Below are 14,256 nucleotides of genomic sequence, written 5' to 3' on the forward strand. Positions count from 1 at the left end.
CAGTTAGGCAAAAAAAGAGCGTCTTTATGCAAGAATTTGGAGAGGGGTCTGGATGCAGACCTGGTGCAGTGCAGTCTGAGCTGCATCCAATGCTTTTTAATGCGCTCACCTAACCTCACCCCTAACCCTACCCCTCACAGTGATGTCACTAGCTCCACTGAGTGCATTAATTGTGTCTGACATTGCATCACTGAGATATGCAGTCTCGACTTGCATCATCAAGGCTGCATCCAGATACTATTGGAGAATTTGTAGCCATGACAGAGCTAGTGTTGTGCCTTTCTTGGTTCCCTGCCAAATGATCACCCCCTGATGGAAGCCGCTACTACCTGCCTAATCCAAAACCTCACCCCTAATCCTAACCCCTCCCCCACACCTAAATTTAGCAGAACAAGGGGATAATAATCTGATGGGGGTCAGAATTTGATCTGTTTTCAAATATAGCAACAAAACAAATAATGAACTACATTTGAATCCTTTGTAAAATTAAAAATGAAACACTTAATATAGTACCATAGCGAAATCTATGTTGCTATTCTGGAGGCAAAGTCAGCTGGCACTGTGTGGGGTATGAGTCAATCTGTGTACTATAACATATAAGGAATATTCCAAAAGCAACTCATTATGCATAACATTGTCTTACTCAGAATTAGATTACTGACGTCCATGTAAAAACTTGTTAAAAACAGTTCAAATGTCACGTTTAGGTCTTTGAATCGCAAAATAAAGATTCTGTGAAATTCAGGATTCTGTAAAGCGTTCTGGAAATGAATGAATGGCGCAACAATTTGTCCAAGAGCAGTCTATCAAAATGTGCATGTCTTTTCATTGTGAACTGGTGACTAACGCTGTTAGAAGTAATTAAAACAGAATGACTCCAACCACATTGTGTAAATCTGTGAACAGCATGATGTGCCAAACACACGGCATTAATCAGTGATTGAGAGCTCTCCATTCGCAGACTACACAAATTTACTTCAAATATTTACAAGAACCTATACTACTGTTCAAAAGTCTGGGATCCTTTTCAATTTACATTCCTGTAGTGCACAAGGATGCATTCAACTCATCAGAACTGACATGAACACTAATGCTTCCTCTTTATCAAAGTATTTTTGTTATATAAGCATTTGCCAGAAATAAAGCAAAAGAATAAACAATTATGCAATCAAAGCACTTTAGTTTCATTTTTATTTCTCCCTTTTTTTATTACCATTATTTTAGATGTCTTCAATTGGTGGTTCTTTCGCAATTGTTTACCTTTCTGAAATGCAGATATATTGTATATTCCAATTTATTTACAAGAAATTTACAGACCATAAATCTAAATGATTCATATTCTCACTCATTTCATGTAAAGACATGTTCAGAATTAGATCAACTGGACAATTGAATGAATTTTAACCAACTTGACTGTCTGTTATGCCCTCCTTCAATACCTGTACATTCATCTCACTTTACGGCACATAATAGACATATATAAAATCTATGTGTACAAAAAATCTAATAAATTGGTTAATAAAATGTTTATGTTGGGCTTTGTAAAGGTGCATTAATTCTCAAATCATCATTTGACTACTGTTAATTCAGTAACAGATCTTTGAATTAATTAACACTTGTGAATTAATATTTCAAATGAAGTGTTTTTACAATTATGCCAATGCAAAATCAGTTATTGGTATATTTAATGATAATTTCTATACCTTTTCTATAACTCAAATTTTCCAGTAAGAGTCTACAGAAGTATATCAATCACAATAACACTGAATGACAGCTTGTAGAATCCACAATATTTGTAGAAAATCTCGGTGACAAGCTCACTGAAGCCCTGCCCACTGTATGTTAGACCTCTCTGATACTCTTATTGATGATGGCCTATCACACGGTTCACCGTGTCACCCTAATCATCAGCCCCTTTAAGTTATGTGGCTTCAGAGTAGCAGTATGCTCTTCTCTTTTACAGCTCTGGACTCCTCATATGGTGTTGTGGCTGCATGCAAATGTGAGTTATGTTTTCTTGTAGTGTTTATTTATGAAGTATTGTTTGTATGTGCAGTTTTTCTTGTGTTTATGGAGTATTGCTCAGTTATGCTGTTTTTCTTGTAGTGTTTATTTATGGAGAATTGTTTATGCAGTTTATTGATTTATTTGTTTGATCTTTCTTTATGCATTTATGATCAGAAACCAGTCTGATACCATGTGGAGAGTTATGTACTGGCATTGGTAAATAAAACCCAATGATATGGATCTTGTTTCAAGTGTTTTGACTGACACTCCATTGTGATACTCCATCTGCAAGTCAGCATTACCTTCCTCATTTCTAACAGTACTAAACCTTAAAAACATCTTGCCATAGCTCTGTGGGCTTTAAATAATAATAAACTGAGCATCTCTTTGAAGTGTTACTTACCTGATTAGTTTATAGTAAAATTAATACTCAAATAGATGAAAAAACTTTGTAAGACTACAGCTGAGTATGCAAAAGGAATAGTACATATTTCCATATCTCTGAAAAAACAACACATGTTTGAGTATTTTCAAAATAATTTTAATGTGGCTGAAAGCTGTGATACATTTCTTGAGAAATCACCAGTGACAGGAAACACTGAGGACTCCTCTTGAACAACAGCAGCTTTAGCAGAAACCTCTGGGACCAGGGAGGTTGAAAGAGCCTTGACACAGAGCTGTGGAACTGCTCATCTAGATAGATGTGGTATCTTGAACCAGTCATGAGAGAGCAGCTCATCCAGGTGCAGCCTCTGCTCAGGATTGCTCTTGAGGCAACCCCGAATAAAACGGCAGCATTCTGTGCAGAAAGACAGAGAAAAGTCTGATTATTACTTTCAACTTTGCACTTGCTCTCTAATCTATAACTGTAATTTTATTAAGACGCCTATGTTAGTTAATTTACTGTTTTCTCTGATCTGCATGATTAGGAACTGCAATTAAACTTCTATATTGTAATAATACTCTTACCATCTGAGTAGCCCGACTGGGACCAGAGCTCAATGTCCATGTAACAGATGTCACTGCTGTCTGGGTAAAGGCTGGTGATCATTCTGAATAGTAGGACCCCCAATGACCATACTGTCGCCTCTTTCCCATGGTACTCTCCTATGTCAATAAACTCCGGAGGGCAGTACCTTGCTGTTCCTGGCAGAAAAGGTTTGTCACATGTAAATGTTTGCTTTAGCACTGCATGTTACTTTTGCTGTTCTCAATTTACTCTCAATCTGTAAACGCTGTTAATGTCTAGAATTCAAGTCCCAAACTACATGTTGAAAATACATACCACTGTAGGTGTTGTAGGATGATGTTCTCAAGAGGTCTCCACAGCCGAAATCAATTAGTTTAACCTCCAGGGTCTCTGTGTTAACCAAGAGGTTGGGCATTTTGATGTCCCGATGGAAGACCCCCCGAGAACAGCAAACAGCAGCAGCGTCAACCACTTGGCGCATAAAATAACGGGCCACCAGCTCAGAGAAGACTCTGTCATGACGCAGCCAAAACAGGTGCATGTCTATGCAGGGTGAGGGCAGCTCTAAGACCATTATATATCGGTCAGGATGGTCTTCCCAATCTAGCAGCTGTATTATGTTGTTACAGCTGGGCCCTTGATTGGCCAGCAATGTAAGGGCCACCTCAAGGGGAACTGGATTGGCAAGGTCAGGCTAGAAGACAGAATATTTTTATCATAGTTAAATGGGTGCAATTGCTCAAGTTAGAATTTAGTCCAGTCTGTTTGTCTATTGAAATATTTGTAGTCCATCACTACATTACAATATTATCAATTACAAGCAGAACAGAAACAACACAGAGAGAGTGATCTACTTACAAGGTTAATGTACGGCTCGTTTTCAATCTTCGCTGTGAATTTCACAGCCACCTGAAGGCCGTCTTCACAGCGGGTCCCTTCATAAACAGAGCCGCATCCTCCTTCACCCATCTTTTTGCCGATGGAGTACTTGTTTCGAATGTCATCTAACAAAATATAAGAGTAACAATTTTTTTGTGACATTAACAATGTAATTAACATAAACCAACTGAGAAACGTAAAGTTTTGGCAACATGATAATAAAATATTGTGCTTTTTTCTAATTATAATTAATATAATCATATACAGCAGCATCCTTCTTTATTTACATCTTAATACTGTTTCCCAGAATTCTCAGAATAATTCTGCTTGCATCAAAATAAGAGCAGTTTTACTCTTTTCAAAGATCACACAATATTACGTGAACTGCAAAACATTTTAAACCATATCTAAAATTATAAAAGAACTCAAATGTTCCAGCATAAAATATATCTTATAAAAAGTGTGTGTGCGTCATAATTTAGGTTATGACAGTAAACTCACCCTTGGTCTTTATGAGCTCAGTACAGTCCAGCTGTTTCAGCAGTTGTGATTCACTCACATCTGCTGACGAACTGACTGGACTGTCTTGATCTTTATGTTGGACTTCATCCACTACTACCTCCACGGCAGCGGGAAGGACATCAGGATCACTGATAGGAGGCTTCTGGTGAACACTGTCCTCCACAGAACAGACAATGTCCTGCAGAGAAGTCTGATCTGGAGAGGAACATCAACCACATCAATTCACTGTCAGTTTTTGTTTGTTTATTTGTTCTGAAATTTGAAACTTCTGTAGATCTATAAGAAAACACTTATCACATCATTTTATCAAGGCATTTATCTGTATTTGTCTAATATGTGATGGTGACGTGTAATTTTATATTGTGTTTAAATTATAATTAATGGACTTGATGTCCAGAGCAAAGTCATTTACCCTCAGTGCTCCTCTTGTATGGGGTCTCAGTGTCCTGGTCCACCTCACCCTGCTCCACCTGAGCTCTGGTGGATTTGGGAGGGGATAAACAAGAGAAAAAAGAGGCCAAACTCTTGAAACCCCTCCTCTTTGGCCTCTTCTTTTTTGTTTTCTTCCCTCCTTTCTCCTCTCTACCTCCCTCTACAACCACCACAGGCGTCTCGTCAAAACGAGGATGGAGCTCCGCCGTGTGGTCGGTTGGAGCCAGTGCTGGTCGGCGATGGGCTCCGTCCCCGCACTCAACTCCTCCCTCCACTTTCTCTCTACGAGATTGTCGCTGTCCCATAATAAACGCAAAAAGTCGCTGTACACACTGTAAACACTGCTGAAACATTCAACTCCTAACTCGCTACAAAGAGGCAATTCGAATTTCGCTGCTTCTAATATCGTAAAGCGTTCTTAGAATTCGCATTCCAATTATGACATGAGTGCTGAAGATTCTCAAACACAGAAACAAAGAAATGTATCAAATGGTGTCGAAATGTAATGAAATAAATACATTTCAGTATATTTGAAAACAGTTTGATACATTTGACCTTTTATTAACCTCAGTGTGTCACTATTATAATAGTAAGATAATTTACAGATTTAGAAAGCGGTTAACACAATAACTCTAAATACAATTACATTTGTACAGAAGTCCCCTTTCTCCATATGTAGATTTCATACACATTTTTAAATATGTTTTCTATCAAGCTACTTTATTATAGTTTTGGAGTCGTGTCACTATATTTATAATTTCCTTATTAAAAAATAACACATTTAAAGAGTTTTATTTGTAACATTTTCTGTTTATTTGAGACATTTGTATTATTTGAATTGTGTTTATTCATATTTCAGCATTACTTGTATAAGATATCATTTTGATACAATAAAATAAACAAAAATAAATCAAATTAAATTATATTAATAACTAATTATTATTATGAAGTATTGTATTAGTAATAATTATGAACAATTATAACTTTATAGTAACAAAATTATCTCTTATTTTTTATTAATTGAATTATTAATTAATCTTACATTTTTGACAAGTCATTTCTAAAGATACTTAGCACTCCTCCCCAGTTGGAAAAGTCCTGCATTCACTATTTAAAGGGGACCTATTATGCCCCTTCTCACAAAACATAAAATAAATCTTTGATCCCCCTCGAGTGTATATGTGAAGTTTCAGCATAAAATACCCAAAAAATATTTTGTATAACTCTTTGAAACTGCCACTTTTTGGAGTTGATCCAAATTGTGCCATTTTGGTGACTGTTGCTTTAAATTCAAATGAGCTACAAATGTTGATGCGTTAGCATAGCAGCACATTCAAAACAAGAATCTCTGTGAAAAACTGAAAATGTCAAATAAAGTGGCTCAGAAGAAGGTAACTAAAGTTCATTTGTGCATCCTAAAACTCCACATTTATATTGCATATAATTGTATATAGTAATAATTGTATATAGTATGCATGCATGGTGGCTCAGTGGTTAGCAGTCGCCTCACAGCAAGGTCGCTGGTTCAAGCCCCGACTGGGTCAGTTGACATTTCTGTGTGGAGTTTGCATGTTCTCCCAGTGTTTGCATGGTGAATGGTAAATTCAATAAACTAAATTGTTCGTAGTGTATGGGTGTTTCCCAGTACTGGGTTGCAGATGGAAGAGAATCTGCTGTGTAAAAAATATATATGCTGAATACGTTTTATGCTGTGGTGACACCTGAAGAATAAAGGGACTAATCTGAAGGAAAATGAATCTATATCGTAATATATTGAGCTGATCTGCGGGTCAAAACTCTAATGTCAGATAAGACGGCTGCTTCTCACTGAGAGCTGTTTATGCTAATGAATGAGAGACAGTCCCTAATGGACATGGCTTTCCCCTCTAATAATATGTACAAAGAAGAATATTAATAAATGCGTTTATGCACTGTTTTTATCAAGTGTGATTATAAGAAATATATTATTTACCGTTAGAGGCTGGCTCTATTCCAACAATGTTGCCACACAACTGTTTTTAAACCCTTATAAAAGTGATTTTTGCATAATATTTTTGGCATATTTTTGCATAATAACTCAAAATCATTGCAGGAAAGCCTAATAAGAGTCCTAATAAAATTTTAATATCCAACATTCAATAGAGTACAAAAAAAAAATACAAATAAAAATTAATAAAATATAAGGGATTTACTGCTCAAAATGCTTTTAAACTTTAAGCGAGAACGCTGTGTGTGAAAGGTTACACTTTAATAAAATCTACTTACGATTAGTATTACTAATTACATATCACAACTCTTAGATATGTTCTTAGCCTACAAGGCAAAAATCATAAACGGTTACATCGAAAGTTTGAGAAAATTGGTCTGTGCAACAAACTAAACATTATTATTACCTTTAATCTACAAGCTGGTGAAATGTACAAACACGTCAAACACATTAATATGAAAAACTGGTTTATTTGTGTGTGTGTGCACTAAGGTCTTACACTGGGGTAAAGCTTGAACGTTTCCCCAAAAACAACACGCTTAGAGACGTACACAGGATCTTCAGGCCTCACATGCCAGAGACTGGTTTACAGTAAGGCCTTCACTAAAGTGTAAATCTACACAAGCGTGTGTTTCTGAGTCCCCGCCACAAGCTTCATCAATCCAGCATATTCAACAAGCTTCACACAGTTCACTCAGACAACAAGAGGTATAAAAAGTCCCTCAGCAACAATCAACAATACAAATACACGTAGCATAGAAATCAACCAAAATAAGTACAGTTATTCCTGATCCAAACAGCAGAATGATGATTGTTATGAAGCGTGGTCCTTTAAATCGGCTTGAGATTGACATAAAAAAAAGAAGCTTTGAATTTTGAAAATGAAACTGCGTCTAAATTCGCTCTAACTTCTCACTAAGAAATTCTTCAACGCTGTCTGTGTTCCACTTGAGGATGCTGAGCTCTTCAGCGATGTTCCCGTTATCGTCCAACAGCTTTGGTACAGGGTCCGAGCCTCTCACATACTGAAAACACACACACAATTAACCGGAGTTTAACACAATATACTTCTCACAAATGTTTTGTACCACATTATATACGTTCACAACCAGCAAAAACTTTTTTGAATGTAAAATGTTTTTAAGGAACAAAGAAATGGGGGAAAAAAATGCCTCGTGCTCACAACAGTTGCAGTTATTGGTTGAAAAACAGTGAGACTGTGAAATAATATTAGGTCCCACTTTATATTAAGTGGCTTTAACCAATATGTACGTACACTGAAATTGATCATTTGTTATAATGTAACTATTGTGTAAATACATGTTTTTCGATTGTACTGATGATTGAGTAAATACTTGCATTCAAATACCTCGGTAAGACATTTGCAATTACACTGCTGACCATCCCTTACACCTTAACCCACACTTAAACCTACCCATACCATCAAGCCTGTCCCTAACCCTACATGTACGCCCAAGAGTGTTCTGCAATACATTATGAACACAGTATGTACACTGTATTTATTTCTTGTTGCAAGTACATAGTTAAGACCACCTAGTATAAAGTGGGACCAAATATTGCATATAAAAATACATTTGTGGAAACTTGAAATTTGTGTATTAATTTTAAGCATATTTTAGAATTAGTTATATTATTAATTATTTTTGATAAATATATTGGTTAAAATGTAACGCTTATCTTGACTAAATATTTGATTTTATTAATTCTAGTTTTATTGAATAAATAATTTACTATTTTTTTGTCTACATTCATTTCCATGAAATCTGTAAAACTGCTGAATCTTTATTCAGGATTTGATAAAGTAGAAAATTCAGAAGAACAGTTTATTTGCAACAGATTTCATTATCTTTAATGGCAGTTAAACATTTCTCATTATATACTTTATAAAAATGTTAATCCAGAAGGTTTCACCTATAGAACAGCAGAAATAATGGTGCTGTCTTGGTTGCTGCAGTAAACAAAGCAGTGTGACATCAAATACAGCAGGATTTTATCGATTTCATAAACTACACAATCCCAAAATTTCAAACTTTAGCGTACAACTATAATTACACAACTGTATAATCAAAAATGATGCAAAATTGAATACCTTGTAGCAGCATTAAAGATATTAAGGGCCTTAAATTTCTCTAAATTGATTTATCAACTTTTAATACACTACGAACACCCTGCAACTAAACTTGGATTAATAAAGGGACAGTTCACTCGAAAAGAAAAACTTACCCAACCTCAGGTGGTTCCAAAACTTGAGTTTCATTCTTCCGTTAAACACAAAAGATATTTTGAAGAAAGCTGAAAACCATTAATAGTTTTAATAGGATATATAATATAGGGGGGGAGGGGGGGGGCTAATATTAAAGGGCACCTAGTTTACCCGTTTTCAATTTTAAAATACGATAACATACTGCACAACTCTCCTACAGTAAACTACAGTTCACATTACAGTTAAATACAGTGTCATTTACAAAAATCGATAAAAGTGCATTGTTAACAATGTCCTGTAGAATCTACAGTAACTTACTGTAAACCAATTACAGCAAAAATACTGTATTTACATTTATAACACTGTCTCACTCTTTATGCATTTACAGTCTTGTATATCTTTACTGTAAAATATACAGGAATTTTTTACAGTGCAACTTTAAAATATGGTCACATGCTGCATAACTCTCCTACAATAAAATACAATAAAAAAAACATCTACACTGTAAAAATGCAGGATTCCACACAATTCATTCATGTTGTCCCAACACAAATTGATTAAGTTAACTTAACACTTTTAATAATATTATGTGGATTGAACATAAAAAATTAAATTGTCCCAATGAAATCTCCAGAATTGTGTTGATTCAGCTTATTTTAAATAAGTAGTTTGAACAAGCCAAAAAAAAAGTAACAACTTTAAATGTTGGTTGGCTTAAATATGCTTTTATTAACTTGTGCTGTTTACACTCTAAAAACCCAACATTAGGTCAAATTTGTACCAACCAAACATTAGGTGATTTTGTTTTTCAATTCAGTTAAATAAACACTTTTTAACAGTTTGTCCATATATGACTCAACGTTAGGAAACAACAACCCAACATTTCATCAATAATCATTTGTATACAGTTATAAATGATTTCCCAGTATTGGGTTGCGGCTCGAAGGGCATCCCCTGCATAAAACATGTGCTGGATAAGTTGGCGGTTCATTCCACCACTAAGCGACTAAGCGGAAAAAGACAATGAATAAATGAATGAGTTAGTCGAGTAAAGGAGGTCAAGCCTTCTCATTTATAGCTCCTAAACTCTGGAATAGCCTTCATGATAACATCCGAGGCTCAGATACACTCTCCCAATTCAAAACTAGATTAAAGACCTATCTGTTTAGTAAAGCATACACTCAGTGCACCACTTAGCGGGTTTCCACACAGGTTCTGCATCTTGTTTATATACACTATGAACAGCAGCTATGCTAATTATTCTCTTTATTCTCCATTTCCACCTGGGGATACTCTTCCCGAGGCCCTCAGACTATGCAGAGTTACTGATTCGATCCAAGACCAACGACGAGATAATCCCAAGGTTACCATATCCTGGACCAGGCCGTATCCTGAGCAGCTACTGTGGTGGTCATGGAGGAGTGGAGAACATGAGACTGATTCCTGTGACCTCCAGAGACAGACGAGTCTTCGCTGAGGCCAGCTTCCAGTCTCCGCTGCTGAGACTGCAGCTCTGCACAAGACGTTTGGCCAGCGGAGAAATTAAAATGGTCGTGCCCAACTGAGTCTAGTTTCTCTCAAGGTTTTTTTTCTTCACTTTCGCCAATTAGTGAAGTTTTTTTTCCCTCTCCGCTGTCGCCACTAGCTTGCATGGTTCGGGATCTGTAGAGCTGCGCATCGTTGGATTTGCTCTTCAGTGTTTGGACTGTCAGTATTGATTTTTAAACCACACTGAACTGAGCTAAACTGAAGTGAACTTAAACACTAAAAACTGAACTACACTGTTCCAATTTACTATGACCTTTTATGTGAAGCTGCTTTGACACAATCTACATTGTAAAAGTGCTATACAAATAAAGGTGAATTGAATTGAATTGAATTGAATTGAATTGAGTTATAAATGCACAATCGAAGTTAATTCATAATTTAGTTCTTTCTCACTGAATTAGCAATGATTTCAATGCTTATTGATATTGATTGTTGCTGCATGTGGCAAAAATAAAAGATAATTGAGGTAAGGCACCTTGGGGCCTGTAGTACAAATTAGACAGGGGGACCTAAATCCCTAGAAGCGCCCCTGAGTAAAGCGCCAAAGGATCATTATTGTTTCAAATAAAACTTCCATTATAACCATTACAAACTCTCTGGTGTTTTCTATTGTTTTTCAGCAAGTAATACTCTCATTAAAAATTACCACGTAAACAGATTAATTAGGGTTAGGGTCATACCTGAAGTAAACACAAATCAAGTAAAAATGTTTGTTGTTTTGTATTACAAAAGTACACTGTAAAAGTTTTATGATCAATTAGTCCTGACAGCATGTTTTTAGCTTATGAAACTAAGTTAATCATGTTTTAACTTAAATTTATAAGTTACGCAAGCTGTTTTAATTCAGTTTAACATAATATAAGTTTAATGGACTCATAAGGTTAATTTGATTGAGCTTAAAATTTTAAGGCAAGCAGGATTTTTTACAGTGTATAGATGCTTACACACTTTTACCATTGTGTAGAACCCATTTACTGGATTTTGCAGCAGGATACACACACTGCAGTGGTTAACAGTTAGACAGCCAACAAAAAAAGAGCGTCTTTATGCAAAGATTTTGGAGAGGGGTCTGGATGCAGACCTGGTGCAGTGCAGTCTGAGCTGCATCCAATGCTTTTTAATGAGCTCACCTAACCTCACCCCTAACCCTACCCCTCACAGTGATGTCACTAGCTCTACTGAGTGCATTAATTGTGTCTGACATTGCATCACTGAGATATGCAGTCTCGACTTGCATCGTCAAGACTGCATCCAGATACTATTGGAGAATGTGTAGCCATGACAGAGCTGGTGTTGTGCCTTTCTTGGTTTCCTGCCAAATGATCACCCCCTGATGGAAGCCGCTACTACCTGCCTAATCCAAAACCTCACCCCTAATCCTAACCCCTCCCCCACACCTAAATTTAGCAGAACAAGGGGATAATAATCTGATGGGGGTCAGAATTTGATCTGTTTTCAAATATAGCAACAAAACAAATAATGAACTACATTTGAATCTTTTGTAAAATTAAAAATGAAACACTTAATATAGTACCATAGCGAAATCTATGTTGCTATTCTGGAGGAAAAGTCAGATGGCACTGTGTGGGGTATGAGTCAATCTGTGTACTATAACATCTAAGGAATATTCCAAAAGCAACTCATTATGCATAACATTGTCTTACTCAGAATTAGATTACTGACGTCCATGTAAAAACTCCCAGTGATTTCAGTAACATTTTTTTAAAAGATATCCAATCAGATTGCTTATTTAGTTGTTAAAAACAGTTCAAATGTCACGTTTAGGTCTTTGAATCGCAAAATAAAGATTCTGTGAAATTCAGGATTCTGTAAAGCGTTCTGGAAATGAATGAATGGCACAACAATTTGTCCAAGAGCAGTCTATCAAAATGTGCATGTCTTTTCATTGTGAACTGGTGACTAACGCTGTTAGGAGTAATTAAAACAGAATGACTCCAAACACATTGTGTAAATCTGTGAACAGCATGATGTGCCAAACACACGGCATTAATCAGTGATTGAGAGCTCTCCATTCGCAGACTACACAAATTTACTTCAAATATTTACAAGAACCTATACTACTGTTCAAAAGTCTGGGATCCTTTTCAATTTACATTCCTGTAGTGCACAAGGATGCATTCAACTCATCAGAACTGACATGAACACTAATGCTTCCTCTTTATCAAAGTATTTTTGTTATATAAGCATTTGCCAGAAATAAAGCAAAAGAATAAACAATTATGCAATCAAAGCACTTCAGTTTCATTTTTATTTCTCCCTTTTTTTATTACCATTATTTTAGATGTCTTCAATTGGTGGTTCTTTCGCAATTGTTTACCTTTCTGAAATGCAGATATATTGTATATTCCAATTTATTTACAAGAAATTTACAGACCATAAATCTAAATGATTCATATTCTCACTCATTTCATGTAAAGACATGTTCAGAATTAGATCAACTGGACAATTGAATGAATTTTAACCAACTTGACTGTCTGTTATGCCCTCCTTCAATACCTGTACATTCATCTCACTTTACGGCACATAATAGACATATATAAAATCTATGTGTACAAAAAATCTAATAAATTGGTTAATAAAATGTTTATGTTGGGCTTTGTAAAGGTGCATTAATTCTCAAATCATCATTTGACTACTGTTAATTCAGTAACGGATCTTTGAATTAATTAACACTTGTGAATTAATATTTCAAATGAAGTGTTTTTACAATCATGCCAATGCAAAATCAGTTATGGGTATATTTAATGATCATTTCTATACCTTTTCTATAACTCAAATTTTCCAGTAAGGGTCTACAGAAGTATATCAATCACAATAACACTGAATTACAGCTTGTACAATCCACAATATTTGTAGAAAATCACTGTGACAAGCTCACTGAAGCCTTGCCCACTGTTTGTTAGACCTCTCTGATACTCTTATTGATGATGGCCTATCACACGGTTCACCGTGTCACCCTAATCATCAGCCCCTTTAAGTTATGTGGCTTCAGAGTAGCAGTATGCTCTTCTCTTTTACAGCTCTGGACTCCTCAGATGGTGTTGTGGCTGCATGCAAATGTGAGTTATGTTTTCTTGTAGTGTTTATTTATGAAGTATTGTTTGTATATGCGTTTTTTCTTGTGTTTATGGAGTATTGCTCATTTATGCTGTTTTTCTTGTAGTGTTTATTTATGGAGAATTGTTTATGCAGTTGATTGACAATTGATTTATTTGTTTGATCTGTCTTTATGCATTTATGATCAGAAACCAGTCTGATACCATGTGGAGAGTTATGTACTGGCATTGGTAAATAAAACCCAATGATGTGGATCTTGTTTCAAGTGTTTTGACTGACACTCCATTGTGATACTCCCCCTGCAAGTCAGCATTACCTTCCTAATTTCTAACAGTACTAAACCTTAAAAACATCTTGCCACAGCTCTGTGGGCTTTAAATAATAATAAACTGAGCATCTCTTTGAAGTGTTACTTACCTGATTAGTTTATAGTAAAATTAATACTCAAATTGATGAAAAAACTTTGTAAGACTACAGCTGAGCATACAAAAGGAATAGTACATATTTCCATATCTCTGAAAAAACAACACATGTTTGAGTATTTTCAAAATAATTTTAATGTTGCTGAAAGCTGTGATACATTTCTTGAGAAATCACCAGTGACAGGAA

At 35.7% G+C, this 14,256-nt stretch overlaps 1 protein-coding gene across 1 annotated transcript; it reads right to left on the minus strand.

Annotated features, from left to right (window-relative positions):
* Window positions 1-2,526: 2,526 nt before the first annotated feature.
* Window positions 2,527-5,115, minus strand: LOC130235876 (serine/threonine-protein kinase pim-2-like). Its single transcript, XM_056466397.1, has 6 exons — window positions 4,791-5,115; window positions 4,358-4,573; window positions 3,836-3,981; window positions 3,293-3,671; window positions 2,977-3,153; window positions 2,527-2,806 (listed from the first exon to the last, which is right to left on the minus strand). The coding sequence occupies exons 1-6, from the start codon at window positions 5,113-5,115 to the stop codon at window positions 2,697-2,699; spliced, it is 1,353 nt and encodes a 450-aa protein (XP_056322372.1). The 3' UTR covers window positions 2,527-2,696.
* Between the last annotated feature and the right edge of the window lie 9,141 nt (window positions 5,116-14,256).

The sequence above is a fragment of the Danio aesculapii genome, chromosome 2, assembly GCF_903798145.1.
Source record: "Danio aesculapii chromosome 2, fDanAes4.1, whole genome shotgun sequence".
Lineage (NCBI taxonomy): Eukaryota > Metazoa > Chordata > Actinopteri > Cypriniformes > Danionidae > Danio > Danio aesculapii.

What these genes read in the sequence shown, in the direction of transcription:
- LOC130235876 (XM_056466397.1), bottom strand. Translation starts at nt 5,115, where the DNA reads ATGGGACAGCGACAATCTCGTAGAGAGAAAGTGGAGGGAGGAGTTGAG. An exon ending in ACGAGCCGTACATTAACCTT is followed by an intron (nt 3,672 to 3,835) that starts GTAAGTAGATCA and finishes TCTGTCTTCTAG; the next exon opens with CCTGACCTTGCCAATCCAGT. An exon ending in CCAGTCGGGCTACTCAGATG is followed by an intron (nt 2,807 to 2,976) that starts GTAAGAGTATTA and finishes CTTTCTGCACAG; the next exon opens with AATGCTGCCGTTTTATTCGG.